At 40.6% G+C, this 20,828-nt stretch overlaps 1 protein-coding gene across 2 annotated transcripts in view; it reads right to left on the bottom strand.

Annotated features, from left to right (window-relative positions):
- The window catches only part of nlk2 (nemo-like kinase, type 2), a 148,693-nt gene that overhangs the window by 18,548 nt on the left and 109,317 nt on the right, over positions 1-20,828 (bottom strand). For both annotated transcript variants that reach the window (XM_078224740.1, XM_078224741.1), the window contains exons 5-7: positions 14,888-14,973; positions 9,011-9,220; positions 4,133-4,234 (exon numbers count right to left, since the gene is read on the bottom strand). In XM_078224740.1, coding sequence (XP_078080866.1) covers positions 4,133-4,234; positions 9,011-9,220; positions 14,888-14,973 — 398 coding nt within the window. The remainder of the gene's footprint in view (positions 1-4,132; positions 4,235-9,010; positions 9,221-14,887; positions 14,974-20,828) is intronic.

Here is a 20,828-nt window from a genome sequence, read left to right as displayed (position 1 = left end):
AATCACAAAATAAATCTTATGTGCTCACACCGAAGATGCTGGCCTTAATAGCAAGAGGATTTGAGTATTGGAGTAGGGACGTCTTGCTGCAGTTATATAGGGCCTTGGTAAGGCCACACCTTGAGTATTGTGCGCAGTTTTGGTCTCCTAGTCCGAGGAAGGACATTCTTGCTACTGAAGGAGTCCAGTGAAGGTTCACCAGACTTATTCCCGGAATGGCAGGACTGACATATAAAGAAAGACTGGATTGACTGGGCCTGTACTTACTGGAATTTAAAAGAATGAGGGGATCTCATAGAACCATAAAATCCTGATGGGACTGGACAGGCTAGATGTGGGAAGAATGTTCCTGATGTTGGGGAAGTCCAGGACCAAACCGTTCTCAACCTTGGTGTGCCTCAAGTCGAGATGAGCTTCTGATCACATAATCACGCAACACCAAGACCATCCATCACCCTCTTCAGAATATCAGCCAACTCCACCTTTTCTGCTGCTTATCTGCTGTAGAACCCATTGTCCATGTCAGTTGCCTTTTGACTTTACTTTTTCAACACTCTTGGCCAGCATCCTACATTCTGCCCTCTGCAAGCTTAGCCATCCACAACTGCTGTTTGTGACATAACTCATACCAAGTCCCATTCACCCAATGCCACGGACTCTGCTGCTAATTCAGCAATTCTTCGAATTCAAAATTCTCACCCTGACTTTCAAATCCTTCCATTGCCTTGCCCTTCCTAAACTCTTATTTCCTGCAGTCCTTCAATCCTCAGATCATTCTACTCTTCCAACTGCAGTCTCTTTGCACATCCTTGGTTTTAATCCCTCTACTATTGGTGGCTGTGCCTTCAGGTGACAAGGCCCTTCTAGAATACCATCCCTAAACCTTACTGCCTCTCTTTTAAGTTGCTCTTTAAAATCTACTTCTTTGACCACACTTTGGTCATCTGCCTTAATAGCTCTTTACGTATTTAGGTGTCAAAAACTTCAATCAACAATCCTCTTGTGACGTGTCTTAGGCCTTTTTACTGCTAGAAATATTAGTTGTTGTACATCATTAAATGTCAGTCTCCCAAACTGTATGAAGAATCATTATGAAAACTGCAATGGATACTTCACTATTTGAAACTTATTTTAATTTGGCCACTTTGATTTTCTAATAGCAAACCCTCAGTCATGAAATTGGAAACGGAATTCAGATGAGATGAGTTTGCAAATCAATAATTTATGTCACCTTTATACTACTGGCTGCACACAAGGCCAGCTGAATGTCAGACTTAAATTGACTTGCTTATTTATTCTAAGGGCTGAGAAATTTGCTGGCAGAATTAATTTGCTAAGTAACTGACTGAAGCTCCCTCTCCAGTAACCTTCAAGTTACTAAGGCTCTCGAAGACAGAACAAAGATGCCAGAATCAATGACATTCCACATCTCTCCAGTCATAATGTCTAACCAAGCACAAAAGTACATAAAGCAAAAGTAGAAAGAGAGCAATGTTAGGGTCAGGAAATAACAACATTGTAATCGCATGAAGAAAAAGCAAGTTGCATTTAAAGGCACAGTAAACGCTATTTGGAGGGAGTGTTGTCCACAGCATTGCAATATAAATGATCCAAGCTCCAGCACTCCATCAGCGCTGCAGACATAGAATTTGTCAGTCTCGCAATGACACTGGATTAGATGTCTAATGTATTGTTATACTTGCAAACAAATGCATGAATTGCTTTTCGTCATGAACACACAGGAGCATGTAGAGACAAGCTCCTGTGTTCATGATGCAACCAAATCCAAAAGCTGTTGATTCTATGATCCTCTAGAAGGCACGCTGCAGAAGTCCCAAACCACCGCACCCCTCCGATCAGTACTCCATGTTGAACACTACTCGAAGCAGCATTTTGTGCAGCAAGGGCACACACTGGACTTGGTAGCAACACCACTGACCGGGCCCTGTGGATATAGCTGTCAGACTCAGCCTGCGTCAGATGGTGAGAACACAAACAAGAGGGAAAAATGTGACCATGTCCTCACCAATCTACCTATCATGGATGCAATTGTCTATGGTACCATTGACCACTACAGAATCCTTGTGGGGGCTAAATCCCATCTTTACGTCCAGAGCACCCTTCATAGTCTTATATTGTATTATTACCATGCCAAATGTGTGATTCAGAACAGACTAAGGAGCTCAAAACTGGGCATCCATAAACACCGTGGGCCATCAACAGCAAAATTGTATTAAAACAACAATCTATAACCTCACCGCCCAGCAGATCCTTCAGTCTACTACAACCAAGTCTTGGTTCAAGGAGCAGTGCAGCAGAGAACATGGCAGGAGCAGCACCAAGAATATCTAAAAATGAAATGCCAACCTGCTGAAGCTACAACACAAGACCACACTACATTAAACAACAGAAATAGAACGTTACAGAGAGTAAAGTGAGTTCACAACCAATGTATCAGATCTCTTAGGAATTCAATTCATCGTGTCCCTGGGTACAAGATTTACAATCTATGGAGTATGCAACATTTAAGATACGGGATGCTCCCATGTTTTTTACATTGGTTCCTGCCTAGTACCAAGAGTGGAACCCTCTGGGAGTGTTTTGTTAGGTCAACAGATCAGTTCAAGGGTCAGTGAACAACTCTTGAGGGAGTCTGCTAATCAGGCTTGAATGTCTGGCAGGGTGTGCATGTATGCACGCGCGTGTGCAAAAGTCCCTCTAAAGAACACACTGTGGCTTCTACAGCTTGCAGGCCAGCATGGAGGGATTCTGAGCTTGCCTGGACTGCTGCCCCACCAGTCTGCTAACTCTGGGAACCTGGAGGTTGACTGGAAAATCCTAGTTGATTTCTGATAACCGGCTCTTAACTACTCAAAATTGGTTACCCACTGCACACAGATAGATAACTCCATCTCATCTCAGCAAAAATGGCCCAGAAATGGATGCAGTTGGGGAACTGGCATGCAAGTTGGCAGTATTGTTTTTAGCATCAGTCAGCCTCAGATTCTCAGCCCAATGGTATCTAATAATCAAGCCTACTATCTTGGCGCTCATAAATAGATAGCTTGGAGTATGAAATTTTGAAGGGACCGCCAATGTCAGAAGAATCATATCACTTATGAGATCTGATGATACTGTACCTTTAAGAAATAAATTTATATCATGTTTCTTGTAAGAGGTACGTTTAAAATTCAGCTCTGTTTTGTAGGGTAATGATTTGTCTAGGAAAACTTTTACATTAGCAGCTGGGATAACAGAATAAGTACTCATTTTAGACATGGAGTGTTTGTTTAAGCAGAGCTAATGAATTTGTGTCCCTGGGGTTTCAGAGTACAGTTTTGATTAGGTTGATTGACAGGGATAGAGTCCTGTGCTTAATGGGAGGAGCTAAGCTTGCAGGAAAGGAAAAGTTTCAGTTTCATTTTTAAAATATAAGCAGTTGCTGCCTGGGCTGCCAAAAGAAAGCACCGTCTCTCTCTATCTCTGAAAAGACCTCTTTGAAAGCTCCAGGACTGTTAACCTAATACAAGCAAGTAAGCCTGTGATTTGCTAACTAATTTTAAAGAAAGGTTTAAATCTATAAAGGGAAATTTTGCTAGACTGGAACTCATAGCAATAGGTTAGCAGTTAAGAATTGTATTTTGTCATGTTTAAGTATTGTTCAATTGTTAAAAGTTAAGCTAATTCATTCTTTATAATTAAAATGCGTTGTTAAATAAAGTTTGTTTTGATAAAAGCTTCCCAGTTTGACAGCAGAATTGCACCTGGAGTGAAACATCCTCATACTAATGCCAAAATAAAAAATTGTTGGGAGTCTAGTCTGGCTTCATAATATACCTTGGGGGTTTCTGACCTGGTACCTAACAGAGTGAACGCTAAGAAAATTGACAGAGTTACTGGTTTAAACAGCTATTTCAACTGTTCTTAAAATGGGAATCTTTTATGAAATTACATTGTGTAATAAAGTCAACATACAAACAGCAAGAACTGTAGTTTATAACTTTTTTGCCAAATACATAAACAAAAATCCATTAACTTAGGATCTTCTTGATGATTTCCCTAAAGCAAGCTGTGCTGCTTACAGATAAACCAAGAGCTAAATGTTTACAAAATTTGATGCATGGAATATTACCTGTTTATGAGGACCCCTGAGTATGTGAGCCTTGGCACCTTCACATGCTGTCCGCATGGCTTCTAGTGATGGAGTTCCCAATAGGTCTGTGATCAAGTCCAACTGCCAGAGGTAAATAATTATCCATTTAGATAGTCAAAGTTTCACTTTTTAAATCTGTTACATTTCTACTGAAAAACTCTGATTAGAAAACAATGTGCATGAATCACTATAAGAGCTAGGAATAGATTTACCTTTTATTTCACGAGAGAGAAACCTTAGTTCATTTGTACATGGGGATTGTTAGGATTAAGACATTTCTGATTTGCAAAACGAAATCAAATTACACCATCTAACTTCAGCATTTTTAAACCATGTATTGATTTTAACTAATAAATATATTTTTTTTACTGATTTATAATCGAAACTAAAGATTTATTTTCCTTCATACCAGTGACACCAATCATAACAAATGTTTCTATTACTATCTATTACTATCACACAATCCTCCACTTTCAACATCCTGGGGGTTACCATCGACCCAGAAACTGAACCAGACTGGCCATGTAAATAATGGCTATAAGAGAAAGTCAGAGGATAGGAATCCTGTGACAAATAACTCACCTAACTCCCAAAGTCTGTCCACCATCTACAAGGCACAAGTTAGGAGTGTGGTGGAATACTCTCCAATTACATGGATCAATGCAGCTCCAACAACACTCAAAAAGCTCGACATCATCTAGGACCAGTCTGCTTGACTGGCACCCCATCCACAAACAATTCACTCTCCACCTCAGACACACAGCAACACCAGTGTGTACCATCTACAGCCTGTATTCCAGAAACGAGTGGCATGGTGATAGTGGTTAGCACTGCTGCCTCACAGCTCCAGGGGCCTGGGTTTGATTCCCAGCTTGGGTCACTGTCTGTGTGGAGGTTGCATGTTCTCCCCGTGTCTGCATCGGTTTCCTCCGGGTGCTCTGGTTTCCTCCCACAGTCCAAATGTGTGCGAGTCAGGTGCTTTGACCATGCTAAATAGTCCCTTAGTGTCCCAGGGTGCGTAGGTTAGAGGGATTAGCGGGGTAAATATGTGGGGTTACAGGGATAAGGCCTAGGTGGGATTGTCGTTGGTGCAGACTTGATGGGCCGAATGGCCTCCTGCTGCACTGTAGGGTTTCTAGGATTCTAACTCACCAAAACTCCTCAGATAGCATCTTCTAAACCCACAACCATTGTCATCTAGAAGATCAAGGGTACACGTGGGAATATCACCACCTGGAATACCACCACCAAGTCACCCACCATACGGACTTGGAAATTTGCCATTCCTTCACGGTCACTGGGTCAAAATTCTGAAACTCCCTCCCTAATAGCACTGTGGGTGTAGCTACACCACTTAGACCGCGGTGGTTCAAGGAGGCAGCTCACCACCACCTTCTCGAGGGAAATTAGGGATGGCCAATAAATAATGGCCTAACCAATAAATACCGGCCTATCCTCTGATACCATGGGATGCTGTCCACATCCCATGAATTAATTTAAAATAAATTGCACAAGTTTCACATCTGAAAAGGGCATACTGTCATAGCAACTACATTTAGTATTGTATAATTTAGACAAGTGCACAATTTTTTGTTTGAAATCCATCACAATTGCACCTCATTAAATGTAACCCTAATTTACGTGAGTCTATACTGCTTGCTATCATTGCACATTCAATTTGTATTCTTTGATGTTGCTGATTATTGTGCACATCTACATGTAATGTGACCATCCTAGGCTTTCAGTAAAAAGCCATGAACTGGTATAGCACTGTCCATTTATTTTATTCATTTGTGGGACATGGGTGTCGCTGGCTGGCCAGCATTTTTTGCCCATCCCTGGTTGCCCTTAAGAAGGTGGTGGTGAGCTGCCTTCTTGAATCGCTGCAGTCCGCATGCTGTGGGTTGACCAACAATGTCGTTAGGGAAGGAATTCCAATATTTTGACCCAGCAACTGTGAGGGAATGGCGATATATTTTCAAGTCAGGATGGTGAGTGGCTTGGAGGGGAACTTGCAGGTAGTGGTTTTCCCATGTATCTGCTGCTCTTGTCCTTCTAGATGGAAGTGGCCGTAGGTTTACTCAGTTAGCCCTTTCCTTCTGGCAATTTGTTTAAAAAAAGGCTTTGATTCTGCACCCAATTCAGTCCTCAGAACTAAGGGACATCTGGCACAATCAGCTGACACAGGAACAGCAGATCTGGCAGCATTTCTGGCAGACGGCAAGGCTGGTTTCTTTCCTTGAATCAGCTCTGGAGTAGACAAGAATATTTTTTCTGAAATACAGCTGAGTTTAGTGGATAGAAAAGGCCTTGTTCTGTGCTGTAGATGTCTATGACTCCATTGGAAAATAGGATTAAAATGGTTGGGTGGTTTGTCTTTGACCGGTGCAGACTCAATGGGCCGAAGGGCCTTTTTCTAAAGGTAACTGTACACTTCATACTCTGAGATCAGACAAAGATAGTGTAGGCTGGGACATGTTTAGTGGTGGTGGCAGGAGATGTGGTGTAGGTAGAGGGAGGGGAAATGATGGGTAAGCTATAAGCAAGGGACTTTTTTAGGGTTATCTATATATTTATTTTACACTTTGCACCTAAGGTCAGCATGACTCAAGTCATCATATGATCCCTATTTCAGAAAAGTGGAAACACTAACAGTTGTATGAACTTATGTACCTTTAGCTCTAGAACACTTCCATCTTCCATTTGAGATGTGGTGCAATGCTATGGAAGTAGCAAACTGGGAGCAGGCTGCCTGTTAAATATCAAACCAATATTGTGCTGCTCAACAATTTACTCTTGCCAGCTAAAGTCAGTACAAAACCCACGGGTCAGCAGTTTTGTTCAATAACTGCATCACAAATTAGGACACAGAAAATTTGCATGGATGGAGCAGGAAGTCGCAAAGGGCCTGAGTGGGAAAAACATTTGGTAGCTGAAAATTCAAGGTGATGATAAATGAGGTCACCCACTCCAAATTAGAGGAAGACAAATCAGAATATTTTCATAGTGGTGAGACATGAAGAGCTGTGGAGGAGCATTTAAAAAAAAAATTCATTTATGGGATGTGGGTGTTGCTGGCTAGGCCATCCCGGTTGGCCCTTTGGGAGATGATGGTGGTGAGCTGCTGTAGTCCGAGTTGTAGGTACACCCACACTCCTGTTAGGGAGGGAATTCCAGAATTTTGGCCCAGTGACAGTGAAGGAACAGTGATATATTTCCAAGTCAGGATGGCGAGCGACTTGGTGGTGGTGCTCTCAGGTACCTGCTGCTCGTCTTTCTAGACAGTAATGGCCATGAGGTTTGGAAAGTGCTGCCTAAGGAATCTTGGTGAGCTCCTGCAGTGTATCTTGTAGATGGTATAACGACAACCACTGTTCCATCAGTTTGTGGAAGGGGTAGCGATCAAGTGGGCTGCATTGTCCTGAATGGTGTCGAGCTTCGAGTGCTGTTGGAGCTGCACTCATCCAGGAAAGGGGAGGGTATTCCATCATACTCCTAACTTGTCTTATAGATGACGGACAGGCTTTGGGGGATCAGGTGGTGTCCCTCCATGAAACAAAGATGAATGGGGTACAAAAATGCAGTTTGAAGGTTGAGGGATAATCCAATCTATGTCTTTTGAAATGATAAAGGGATTCAATAGAGTAGATACAGAAAAACTATTTACTTCAGTGGGAGGATCCAGAACAAAAGGTCATAATCTTTTAATTAGAGCAGGGCATTTAGGAGTTAAAATCAGGAAGCACTTTTTGACTCGCTAGGTAATGAAAATCTAGAACACCCCATAGGATGATGCCCATGATAAACTGAAATTCCACATTATTAACTTCAGATTAAATCTCCTTGTAAGGGCATACAAAGCCAGCAAATATGGTTAAACCCGTGAGAAAGTTAAAAGTGCTGTCGATCTGAGAGAAAAGTGAAGTTGATATAGCAAGTGGAAAACTTTGGCATGAAGTGGCGAGCGTACTTCACGAAGGAGTGGGAGATCCCATCACTGCATTGTCCATCACTGTGAAACACAGGGCGAATATCTTAGAATGGTTCGGCAAACATGCAAGGCAGATAGAGCAAGGAATATGTCACTGCTATGATCTTCATCAACAAGGGTGGCACAAAAAAAACTTCTGCTTCTTGTGAACAAATTGAATAAAGACTTTTTCACAAATTTACTGCTTTACTGTGTTTTCATTTGGCATTTGAATCTGTTGCTTTTGATATAGACTGCATTTGTAGGCACGTCATGGTACATAGAGACTTTATTTGGGAATGGTGTCATCTCATTTATCACAAAGCTCTGCTTCATTCTAATTTGGGGGTGGATCCCCTGGAATTCGACTCCGAGATTTTATTGCAATGTGTCCTATACTTAAATTTATAAAATCTGCGAGACGCTTAGGGTTTACAGTAAAGTAAAAGTAAAGTTTATTTATTAGTCACAAGTAGGCTTATATTAACACTGCAATGAAGTTACTGTGAAAATCCCCTAGTCACCACACTCCAGTGCCTGTTCGGGTACACTGAGGGAGGATTTTAGCGTGGCCAATGCAGTTAACCAGCACGTCTTTTGGACTGTGGGAGGAAATCGGAGCATCCGGAGGAAACCCATGCAGAACGGGGTGCACAACTCTGCACAGACAGTGACCCAAGCCAGGAATCGAACCCTGGTCCCTTGCTGAGAGGCAGCAGTGCTAACCATTGTGCCACCATGCCACCCCATGTGAAAATATGGTAGATTAAGGTTTTGCAATGTATCTATAAGTGAAGGCTATCAAAATAGTACACAGGAATTTCATGCTCTTAAAACATAAGACTCCTTATCTTGCAACACAAATGCCCTTCAGTCTGTTGGATTACCTGTTGAATCGGACTTTGAGCTTGGAATAAGATTCTACGGCCTAAAAGCTCTGCAAAGATGCACCCTACGGACCAGATATCGATGGCATTAGTGTAATGGCGACTACCCATCAGGATCTCTGGTGCTCGGTAATACTGCGTGACAACTTCCTGGGTCATGTGACGAGACTCATCAAGTTCTTCTACTCTGGCAAGACCAAAGTCACAAATCTGCAAAAAAACAAAATGGTTTGAAATGTCAGCAACAAATTTCTTAAATCTACAGTCTCAAAGCAAAAATGGTTAAAATACCCAAGTCCTATAAGAGGCTCATCAAACTTAAAGGGGTTACAAAATAGCAACTGACTTCACCATGTAATGAGTTTTGCATTTTTTGGTCAAAAGACACTGTTTAAAAAAAACAAAATTACTCCGGATTTTAAGGAACTTGCTGATGAGCAACAAAGGTGACCTAAATAATAATTTATAAGATTACAAAGTAATCACGCATCCAGCTAAACAATCCACAGGTAAAAGAAAACAGTTAAGAATTACTGAAATATGAATCAACATTTTGTAGAATATATTGCAAACATATTATTGAACTTCAGGTGAACAAAACTGAAATGTACATTCAGGAGACCTTACTCATTCATAGGATGTGAGCACTGCTGGCAAGGTCAGCATTTTTGCTTATCCTTCATAGCCATGGTGGACATGTTGACGTTTTGCTTCACTGACTCAGCTGGTGAAGAGCTACATAGACCCAAAGATGCCAAGTACAATGCTTCGTCTGGACTGATTGGATTATCTTAAGGAAGTAGCATTATAATTATTTTTTTCACCCTTTGGGCAGGGAGGACATTGTTGATTACTATGCAATGATCTCTTAAAGATGTACTTGTGTTAGACAATGACAGAATCAGGCTCAGGAAGGTTGAGATGTTTCCTCTAGATGAGCAGCATACCAAAACTTGTTGCTTAGGTGCACATATTAGGAATCTTCAAATGGACAAGGTGGGAGGGAATGCATATGGAACAATGTTGCCTTGCTTCAGGACAGAAGAGCAAAATTAAAAATGAAAAATTTGCACTGTAATTTAGCTCAACTGCACCATTTGTGTTTTCCATCCTTACTGAATGGCTTTACTATGTACATTTAAATATAAGTTTGATTTTCAAATTTGAGACTTTGAAGTTGCTATGGTAGCTGAATCTCATTTAGTTGCACTATAACAGCACTCTAAATTAATCATATGCCACTGACAAGGACAAGTGTGATACGTTCATGGTACCTGAGCTTTTTATACGAAATAATGCTTACTAAAGCAACAAGCTGCAGAGTGAAGTGGCTTCACTTCAGGGTAGGAAGTGGAAGATTCCTTCTCAAAAGGAAGAGGAAGAAATGGCATTTCATGCTATTCTAGGTCGCAAGGACCCTTTGTGCCTGACTATGCACCATGAAAGAATTAGGAGTGGAGGTAGGTTAAAAAAAGCAAAAATTAATGTGGCTACAAGTCCAAAATGGTGAATCTAATAAGCAGCCAAAAAGGTAAAACTTCTAAAAAAAAGTCACTTATCACTGGCTAACAGCATTATCACTAATTCAGTACCTAAATTTTAACATAAAATTTTCAGAGCAGGGGAAGAACACTATTTTAAAAATAATTAATAAAAATGATTAATTATATCCAGAGATTATACTCCTCAATCTGTTCTCTTTCCCGAATTACATCTCATTATAGTCTGCTTTAAGGGCTGCCATGATCCTTTCTTGCACCAAACTCTTTAAACTCGTGAACCCCTCACAAAATACTTGTCTGAAAAATTAAATTTATTTTATAGCATTGAAAAGTTCAATATGAATTCTGGAACAAGTTAAAAAAACACCAAAAATTCCAAATATTCAGAATTGGCTTTGTTGCTCATCGGGGTACCTTCTTCAGGGCAATACCTTACATATTAGACAGCTAGAACTGTACACAATACATCAAGGTAAGGTTTGACCAATGCTTTATATAGCAACAATACAATTTCTACTTCAACCCTCTGCTGATGTAATTTAGTAACTTGTTTGCCATTTACTGCAGGTCATGCTGTGCTGATAATTTGTTCTTATCCACTACAACCCCAAGATCTTAAATTTAGCTGCTGCTTTTCTGTTCCATTTACATTAGACACTCATTTTGTTTCTGTATGATATATTTTCTGCACTGAATTACATAGGCCACCGATTGAAAAGACAACCAAAAAAGATCTGGTTAAACTGTTGCTCAATATTTCTTATACTATTCAATACTCTAATATCACCCATGGCATTACTTAGAGCATACAATGTCTTATAACTAGCATTTACACTCATTAGAAAAGTTCTCTCAAAATGTAGACTCCCATTGTATTATGCAGAACTTTGTGCAATATGCAATACAATGCATTACTATCTGCTTTCCGGTGGCATTTCACAAGTATAATCTTTGCGTGAAGTGGGGTTAGAGTATAATTGGACCCAAGCATGCAGTCATACATTCCCTCATTATTGTCTTTGATTTTGCATTATAGGGAAATCACAAGCATTGGAACATGTGTTTTGCAGCAGTACAAGCGAAGGAGCTGGAAGATGTAAAACTAGGATTACAATGGTGGAAAGTAGCAATTGCAGTGTGACCATTTTACATTGGCAGTTGCATTGTAGTGTGGCAATAGAAATTTATAGTGGAGAAATTGACAAGAGGTATAACCAAAACACGAAAGCACAAGTAAGGTTTCATATAGGCAGGAACTTGGCACAGTTGCAATTTTTAAAAATACTGTTAAAATACAAATGGAAATCTTTTATAGGTTCACAGGAATGGCCTAGAGGAAAACAGCCCATTATTACAGCAGAGCTTCATAAAATAAAATAGTTCGAGCAATCAAGTGCTCGATCCTGACATTGTTTTCTTTGAGGGAATGGGTTTGGATAGACAGCTAGTTACAAGTCTGAAACACATTAACATGAAGTTTTCTAGCTCAGAGATGTTAAGACATTATGATATGTTACTATTTTGTTGATACATCGTGTCATCTTGTGTAGTTGAGAATTGTTCTTTTAAGAAATTCTGCGATATTGCCATTATGGTCAGTATGGTGTACTTTTTCATCCCATATAGTGCAATATATTGGGCTACTGAGCATGGTGAGGCTGGGAAAATCGGCAAGATGGAGGTGGGTGTACATGTTCTTGGAGTAGTTTGACAAAGTAGAGTGAAACTACTGGGGGGGGGGGGGGGGGGAGAGAGAGAGAGAGAGAGAGAGAGAGAGAGAGAAAGAGAGAGAGAGAGGAGGAGAAGGGGAGGTCGAGAAATAAACCGTATACATCATTTCCCAGAAAGGTCCAAGCGGCTCCAGTATTCTTTAAGCAGTGACCTGGAGTATCAAAACTGCGGGTAGCAGAAGCAAGTTTCCTAGCATTATGTCAATTTTGTATAAAAATGCATGCTTCAGCACGTCAACAGGACAACAAATTAGGAAGACTTGCAGCATGAACTTCACAGTAGATCAGAGTCCATTTTAATATTTTGCTGCAAGCATTTCATCAAACCCTGCAAATACTCAGGTGATCAGACAGCATCTGTGGAGGGAAAAGACAGTTAACATTTCAAATCTGTGACCTTTCATCAGAACGGAGGAGTTGAAATGCAATAGATTTTGAGTAAGAGAAGGGGTTGGAGAGAGGATGGGGCAGGAAGTAGGTCTATGGTATGAAGGAGTGCAGGAAAGATTAGATTGAACTACAAAAGATGTTTTGGTACAAATGTTAAAGGGAGTGTTGATGGGGCAAGTAAAGAAAGAGGACCTGTCTCGATGAGGTCTGATCAACACCTATTCTGATGAAAGGTCACCCACCTGAAACAATTTTTTCCTCTCCATCGATGCTGCCTGAACTGCCAAATATTTCCAGCATTTTCTATTCCAGATTTCCAGTAACTGCAGCATTTTGCTTTTATCAAACCCTAACTGAATCGCCGTGAAGGATGAAAGCAAAGGTCAAACCCAAGTTTAAAAGAAATGTACACATAATTCGAAAAAGAACTAGCTTGTGTAGATATGATGCAAAGCTGCATACCCTCAAAGCAGAAAAGAATAGCCCATAGCCACATCTATGACTGCTTACGTCCATTATAACAATTCCACCAAATCCCAACTCACTGGAAGAAATTGCTGTGAATATATAAAAAATGCAATCTGAGATCTATTTTGCATTAGACATATGTTTAATTTCCAGTAATAGCTGTACAGATGTTTACTTTATGTAAATCAGGTATTTTTGTTAAAATAAAACTCATTTCATTGGACATGCGATTAACATAGTTCGGTGATTTTAAAGACCAAAACCTACTAATCACAAAAGGCTTTTTTTTAAGTAGGGTTAAAGAAACAACTACCTCTCAATTGGACTCCATGTAATCAGTGTGGATAAGTGACTTGCAATGAACTGATGTTGATAATTATCTCACTTAAAACTAATTAATCTGAGTTACAATAAACTTTATTGTATGTAATTTTGCTGTACATTTGACCAGAAAGCTACAGTCAAGATCTTAAACAGATAATTTCTTGTTTTCTTTGAGGTTCCCCAATACTGCTTCCTTCTGCCACCTTACCTATACTGCTGAATGTGACGGCAGAAATAAAATACATTTTATGTACAAGAGAAAATAAAACTCACCTAAATAGGTCAGACTTGAAACTGAAGCCTGCACAAGCTGAGTTTCACATTCCACTATTAGTATCAATCCAAACCTTACTAACCAAGAAACATTTGCTTTTTCATCAGGATTTTTCCAAATGTTAGTGGCTTAACTGATTGACAGAATTGAATTAAAGAAAATGTGAACAGAACTTAGACCCGGATCAATGTTGCAGGGGACACAAACATTTGGCATCCTAATTGCCTTATGTAAAGATTCTGCCTGGTTGTTATTTAAAAGATAAATTCCTGTTTATATAAACCTAATTTATAATAGGAGAGCCTACAAAGCTGGTCAGTGAACAGATTATTTTCAAATTGCGCAACAATGGTGAAATGAACTTAAAAGGCATACACATTTTAGTTTTTGTTTCCCTTTGGGAAATGATACCTCTTCCGATTTCTCTCCTCTGAGGCACAGTAACAAGCACCTTCCAGAATCTTGAAGCAGACATTTTTCATAGGTGAGCCTAGTAGCTTGTATGTGGGACATAACATGGTCAGATTATCTACATATATTGATCACGGTTAGTTGAGCAGAACCAACAAGGCAATCTGAATTTAAACTTCCTTAAATCAACAGCACCAAAATCAACCAAGGTAGATTCCCCCTGAGCAAGATTGACCAACCAAGGACCAAGGCTGGGATCTTCCTAGTTGAATGGTTCAGCCAAAATCAGGGAACCATTAGGGAGCTTGTGCAAAGGGTTATTCGATTTAGGAGTTTGATTCAATTTGTGTTAAATAAATGCCTATAAGGATAACTTCTTGATTTGTGCACAAAGAGCACTTTGCTACCAAATGAAGTTGCAAAGTTTGCAGTTTTTATTTCTGCTGTTTCATAAAATCTAGGATAGCTGGTGATGAGAAACTGCACATCTTTTTAAAAAATATAACATTCAGTATTAACAATGATTTTCTAGAGTAAACTTAAAATGTTCAGTGTTGCTTTGCACATAAACCATGCTGCAACATAATGTAATGTTTTCCAGTAAGTTGTTCCTTACTTGATATTACTGGAAGCTTTAGTAATCCTACACTATGTAGCTGTTTGGGATGCATAGAAAGGAGCATTCACTTTGCCATATAAACCAGAAATACGATACTTATTTTCATCAGCTCTTACTGGTACATTCAATTAATATTGTAGAAAAATAGACCAAACTAACCTTAAGGACACAGTTGCTGTTCACAAGAAGGTTCCCTGGTTTAATGTCTCTGTGTAATATGCCAGCTGAATGCAGATACTTCAGTCCTAAGATTAAAAGTAATTAAATATTTAAAACTGCACACGCACTTAATGTAGATCTGTCTATTAATATCCACCTGAAAAGCATTTCTCGTGGTGTGATACCATATTCTGGTGAATATTTACCCTGAATTATTGGATCTTGCAGAATTGGGCTAATTTTTAAAAAACAGAATATTATGTTACTTGCTAAAATATATCCCAATTCCTCTTTCTTTAAATTTTTACTTCTAAGAAATGTACAGGAGCATTATGTGCTGATTCCTTCCGTCCTTGTGATGTTTTACCTGGTATCCACATGTCTTTTAACAGGATGGTTGAGACCAAAAATGAAATTGCAGTTTAGAAAAGCTTTCATATCCTTAGAACATTGCAAAACACTTCTCAGTCAAGTGGACATTTCTGTAATCACTATTGCAGAGAAATTCAGCCACCAATTTGTGCACAGCAAGGTCCCAAACAGTAATAAGATAAGTAGTTGGATAAGCTCTGCATTTAGTGCGGCGGGGTGGCACGGTAGCACAGTGGTTAGCACTGCTGCTTCACAGCTCCAGGGACCTGGGTTCGATTCCCGGCTTGGGTCACTGTCTGTGTGGAGTTTGTACGTTCTCCTCGTGTCTGCGTGGGTTTCCTCCGGGTGCTCCGGTTTCCTCCCACAGTCCAAAGATGTGCGGGTTAGGTTGATTGGCCATGTTAAAATTGCCCCTTAGTGTCCTGGGATGCATAGATTAGAGGGATTAGTGGGTAAAATATGTAGGGATATGGGGGTAGAGCCTGGGTGGGATTGTGGTCGGTGCAGACTCGATGGGCCGAATGGCCTCTTTCTGTACTGTAGGGTTTCTATGATTTCTATGATAGTGATGACAGTTAAGGGATAAACATTGGCCAGGATCCCTTTTGGGTTTTAAATAGTTCTACTGAATCTTATATACACCCGAAAGCTCAGTTGAATCTTCTGCTTAACATCTCCTCTATAAGGCAGCACCTCTTGACACTGGGACACTCCCTCAGAACTGTACTGATGTCAGTCTGGACTGTATCCAAGTCTCTAAAATGAATTTTAAACTCATCACCTAACTCAGATTTGAGAACTATCACTAAGCCATGATTTTAAAGATATATACAAGGCATCATCGTATCTAACTTAAAAAGGGGTGACAATTATGAACCAGGTTTCATCACACAAAATGTTCTTCTCTGGGAAGGCGTAGGGGTGGGAGAAAGAGGAGAAAAGGGAAGAGAAAAGACAGAGCTGAATTAGTCTAAGTAATAGACAATAACAATATTTGCGGAAGAAGCATCACAGTGAAATTATTAGCATTTATAGTTAAATGTTGAAAAGTTCTTCCAAGTTCACATTTAGGACTCTAATAACTATAAAACTTAGAATGGATTTCTAACAAGCACAACTACTGTAAAATATTGCAAATGAAAATATGTAATTTGAATACAAATGACTGACAATTAGCAGACAATGGGGTCAATCTGAATAATTGCAAAATTGTGTTACAATTATTTATATTCCAAATAATCATTCAAAACAGCCTGTTCTATGACAGTTGGAAACTTGGTCAAAGGAAATGTGAACATTTGAACTTCTTCACACATAAAATTAAAGTTTGAAATTCTGAATGTGTTAATCAGTTTGTTAAATCTGGATAAACCATTGCACACTGGTTGATACCCATGTATCGATTTATGCTTGGAGCACTGATATGAAGCCCCTGTTCGTGGTTTTTTTGTGGCGAAAGTAAACTCAAATAAAGGAACCAAGTAAAAGGTTCAAACTATTCATCTTCTCAATATTATTGAGAAAGTGAAGGGGCATGGGATACACGGGGACATTGCTTTGTGGATTCAGAACTGGCTTGCCCACAGAAGGCAAAGAGTGGTTGTAGATGGGTCTTTTTCAGCATGGAGGTCGGTCACCAGTGGAGTGCCCCAGGGATCTGTTCTGGGACCCTTGCTCTTTGTGATTTTTATAAATGACCTGGGTGAGGAAGTGGAAGGATGGGTTGGCAAGTTTGCTGATGACACAAAGTTTGGTGGGGTTGTGGATAGTGTAGAGGGATGTCAGCAGTTGCAACAAGACATAGATAAGATGCAAGACTGGGCGGAGAAGTGGCAGATGGACTTCAACCCAGATAAGCGTGTGGTGGTTCATTTTGGCAGGTCGAATAGGATGAAAGAATATATTAAGGATAAGATGCTTGGCAGTGTGGAAGATCAGAAGGATCTTGGGGTCCGGGTTCATAGGACGCTCAAAGCAGCGTCGCAGGTGGAGGCTGTGGTTAAGAAGGTGTATGGAATACTGGCCTTCATCAATAGAGGAATTGAGTTTAGAAATCGGGAGATAATGCTGCAGCTGTATAGGACTCTGGTCAGACCCCACCTGGAGTACTGTGACCAGTTCTGGTCGCCTCATTACAGAAAGGATGTGGAAGCCATAGAAAGGGTGCAGAGGAGATTTACAAGGATGTTGCCTGGATTAGGTGGCATGCCTTATGAGGATAGGTTGAGAGAGCTAGGTCTTTTCTCCTTGGAGAGGCGAAGGATGAGAGGTGACCTGATAGAGGTGTATAAGATGTTGAGGGGTATTGATAGAGTGGATCCTCAGAGGCTTTTACCCAGGCTGAAATGGTTGCCACAAGAGGTCACAGGTTTAGGGTGCTGGGGAGTAGGTACAGAGGAGATGTTAGGGGTAAGTGTTTCACTCAGGAGGGTGGTGGGTGCATGGAATCGGCTGCCAGTAGGTGGTGGTGGAGGCGGATTTGATAGGGCCTTTTAAGAGACTTTTGGATAAGTTCATGGAAGTTAGTAAAATAGAGGGTTATAGGTAAGTCTAGTAGGTAGGGACATGTTCGGCGCAACTTGTGGGCCGAAGGGCCTGTTTGTGCTGTTGCTTTTCTATGTTCTATGTTCTATCAAATTGGTGTTTTACTTCAAGCATTTCTCTTGTGCCTTCAAGTGTAATTTAGACATGTAAAATATTCAGTTTTAATTAAGCCACTGATTACAATCCAAGCAATTCTGCCAAGATGGGAATAAAATATAATAAAACAAGAGCCCAAATAGGTATTTTCCTCCAGTAACTAAGCTAGGTGCCTGTATTCAGTATGCTTATAGGAAAGAGACCGGTTGGCTTTGCTATTCTCTGCTAATCCTGTTACTTCATGATTGTCTGAAAGTTGCATCCCTACTGGCCTAAACTGTTGAACCTAATTTCCAGTAACAAATAGGTTTTGCCTTTGGCACAATGAAATCCAAGGAAAATGGCTTAGTAATAAATATACCATCATGGTCTAGAAAATAGAAAATTTATTTTCTTGAATTTCCTTGCATCAAACAGAAATAACCCTGGCCTGCTCTTACACACCTTCTGGTGGCTGTTTACAGAACGAAATAATAAATAGTTACCTGCCACTCAACTAATATGAAAATATGACAATGGCACACACACTGGTTAGCGGTGTACATTTTTGCAATAATTACAAAATTGAAACACTATTTAAACAAGATAGAAGTTTTTTTTTAAAGATACAATTTCTAATGCTGTTTTTCTGGCTGGATTTTTAATAAACAGTAATCCCATTAAGAGAATGGAAAGGCTGCCAGCCAGCCAAATATATAACTTGCAATCCCAAGTGGAATGAAAAGAACAGACTCAACACCACCAACCCACTCCCCACCCCAACTGAGATGGCATGAAAGGCCCCATTTCCTGTTTGATTTTTACACTTTTACTCTTCAGAAGTTTGGGATGAGTCAAAAATAAATGTAATTTATCTGTTCCACATGTCATGATAATCAAATTTCTCCGACATATACAGCCAGCAAAGCTTTTTAAGAATTGTTTTTATTCAAGTTACAGCAGAGATTAGAAAGACATACTGAAAGGCCGAAAGAGCCAGGTTTCTCTCTCGGAAATATTGTGCACTGATATTGCAGAATAACCATTCTAAGAGGAAGAATCTACTGAAAACATTGAAATCTACTCCATACAGCTACACCCAGGAAGACAACTGAACAAAACGGCCAAAAGAGGCAGCGAGGGAGGCAGGAGAAGAGGAGAGAAGAGAAAAGAAGAAGAGAGAAAAAACAAGCTTTTCAAAGATAATAGCAAGAAAGGGAGATAAGAATACATGAACAGTAGAGAGACAGGTCCTCTTTGGCCAATGAAGGCACATCTAGTACCAACTTATTCAAGATTGCCCATTTATAATTTTGATGAAGAGGAGGAAGTTTACTACCTGTTGCCTGATGAGAAATTGGTAAACTATGAGGTGGCAAAGGCAGCTATTTTAAGCATTTACAAGTTTTGCTGGAGGCGCAATTTCAGAAATTCCGTACACGTTGAAATGACAGAATCAGACGTACATCAAATTTGAATGGCTTAAGCAGTTCATGTTTGATTGGTGGATACGAGCGCTTAAAGTCAAGGCCACATATTAAAACCTCCAAATAAAATAATGCCTCGAAGTGGTCAAAAATTCACTCCCCCTCCCTATAAAAATGCACAGAGGAGCATAAAGTGGTACGGGCCAGGGTATGTAGCAATTCTGGCTGATGATCATGAGGTTGACTACTAGCCCTTATCTCAAAGAACACCCTTACTAAATCACCACCAGCAACTTGGAAAGGATAGGAGGTGGAAGCGTGATAGAAAACCGAGCACTCATGGGAGAGAAGGGATGGCTAGAAACACAGGGACCCCTCCTCAAACCAGTAAGGATGGTACTAAACAAGGGAGTGAGGCTCGGATGGCTGTATTTCAATTGCCATAAGGCCAGACACCTTGCTGGAAGTTACAGGAAAAGACTATAGGATTATTGGGCACAAAGGCCCCGAGTGTCGGTTGGAGAACATAGCTGACCAGATCGTATGGCTCTGACCTCAGCAGCATGTCACTGCAAGCACATCCCCACAGTTGCAGGTGAGGTTAGCAAAGCTCCTGAGTGTTACAAGGATTTTGTGTCAGAAGTAAAGGTGTCCCCATTTCTCCGGACCAAGGCAAGGAAGCCAGCAGTCATACTGAGGGATACTGGGGCCAGTTAATGCTGGAAGAGGCATGATTTCTTCCTCTTACAGGCTGAAGTGCTGGTAAAGGGAGAATACTGCCTATACCTTTACACAGGATGCATCTGGAGTGCAGCCTTATTTCAAGGGTGATGACCATGGGAGTCATCCCCAGTTTGTCTGTGGACAGAGTCAAGCTGTTCCTTGGAAATGGTCTGGTGGAATCTAAAGGTGGCAGTGTCCTCAGCACTTTTGAGAGAATCCTAGCAAGGCCAGGGAGAGAGCAGCTGCTGGAGAAAGTCCCTGGCATTTTCTCTGACTTGTGCAGTAACCTAGTCTATAGTCAAACAAGCCCTGTCAAAAGATGCCAAGCCAGCATCGCAGATGGATGACCCAACATGCCTGGTTATCCGAAATCTTATTCAGAAGTTTAGAAGACCCTAAGGATATAATGAGTAGGTTTTCCTTGGTTGCAGATTAACCAACCAACCTGGTGCTAAAGAGGTTAGCACAGACTTCCCAAATGGAAATGGCACGGTGGCACAGTGGTTAGCACTGCTGCCTCACAGCGCCAGAGACCAGGGTTCGATTCCTTGCTTGGGTCACTGTCTGTGCGGAGTCTATGTTCTCCCCGTGTCTGCTTGGGTTTCCTCCGGGTACTCCGGTTTCCTCCCACAGTCAGAAAGATATGCTGGTTAGATGCATTGGCCATGCTAAATTCTCCCTCAGTGTACTCAAACAGGCGCCGGAGGGTGGTGACTAGGGGATTTTCACAGTAACTTCATTGCTGTGTTAATGCAAGCCTACTTGTGATGCTATAAATAAACTTAAACTCCTTCAGTACT

Source organism: Mustelus asterias, chromosome 12, assembly GCF_964213995.1.
Source record: "Mustelus asterias chromosome 12, sMusAst1.hap1.1, whole genome shotgun sequence".
Classification (NCBI taxonomy): domain Eukaryota; kingdom Metazoa; phylum Chordata; class Chondrichthyes; order Carcharhiniformes; family Triakidae; genus Mustelus; species Mustelus asterias.
Note: the sequence above shows the minus strand (reverse complement) of the source record. Positions and strands in the feature narration are given on the sequence as shown.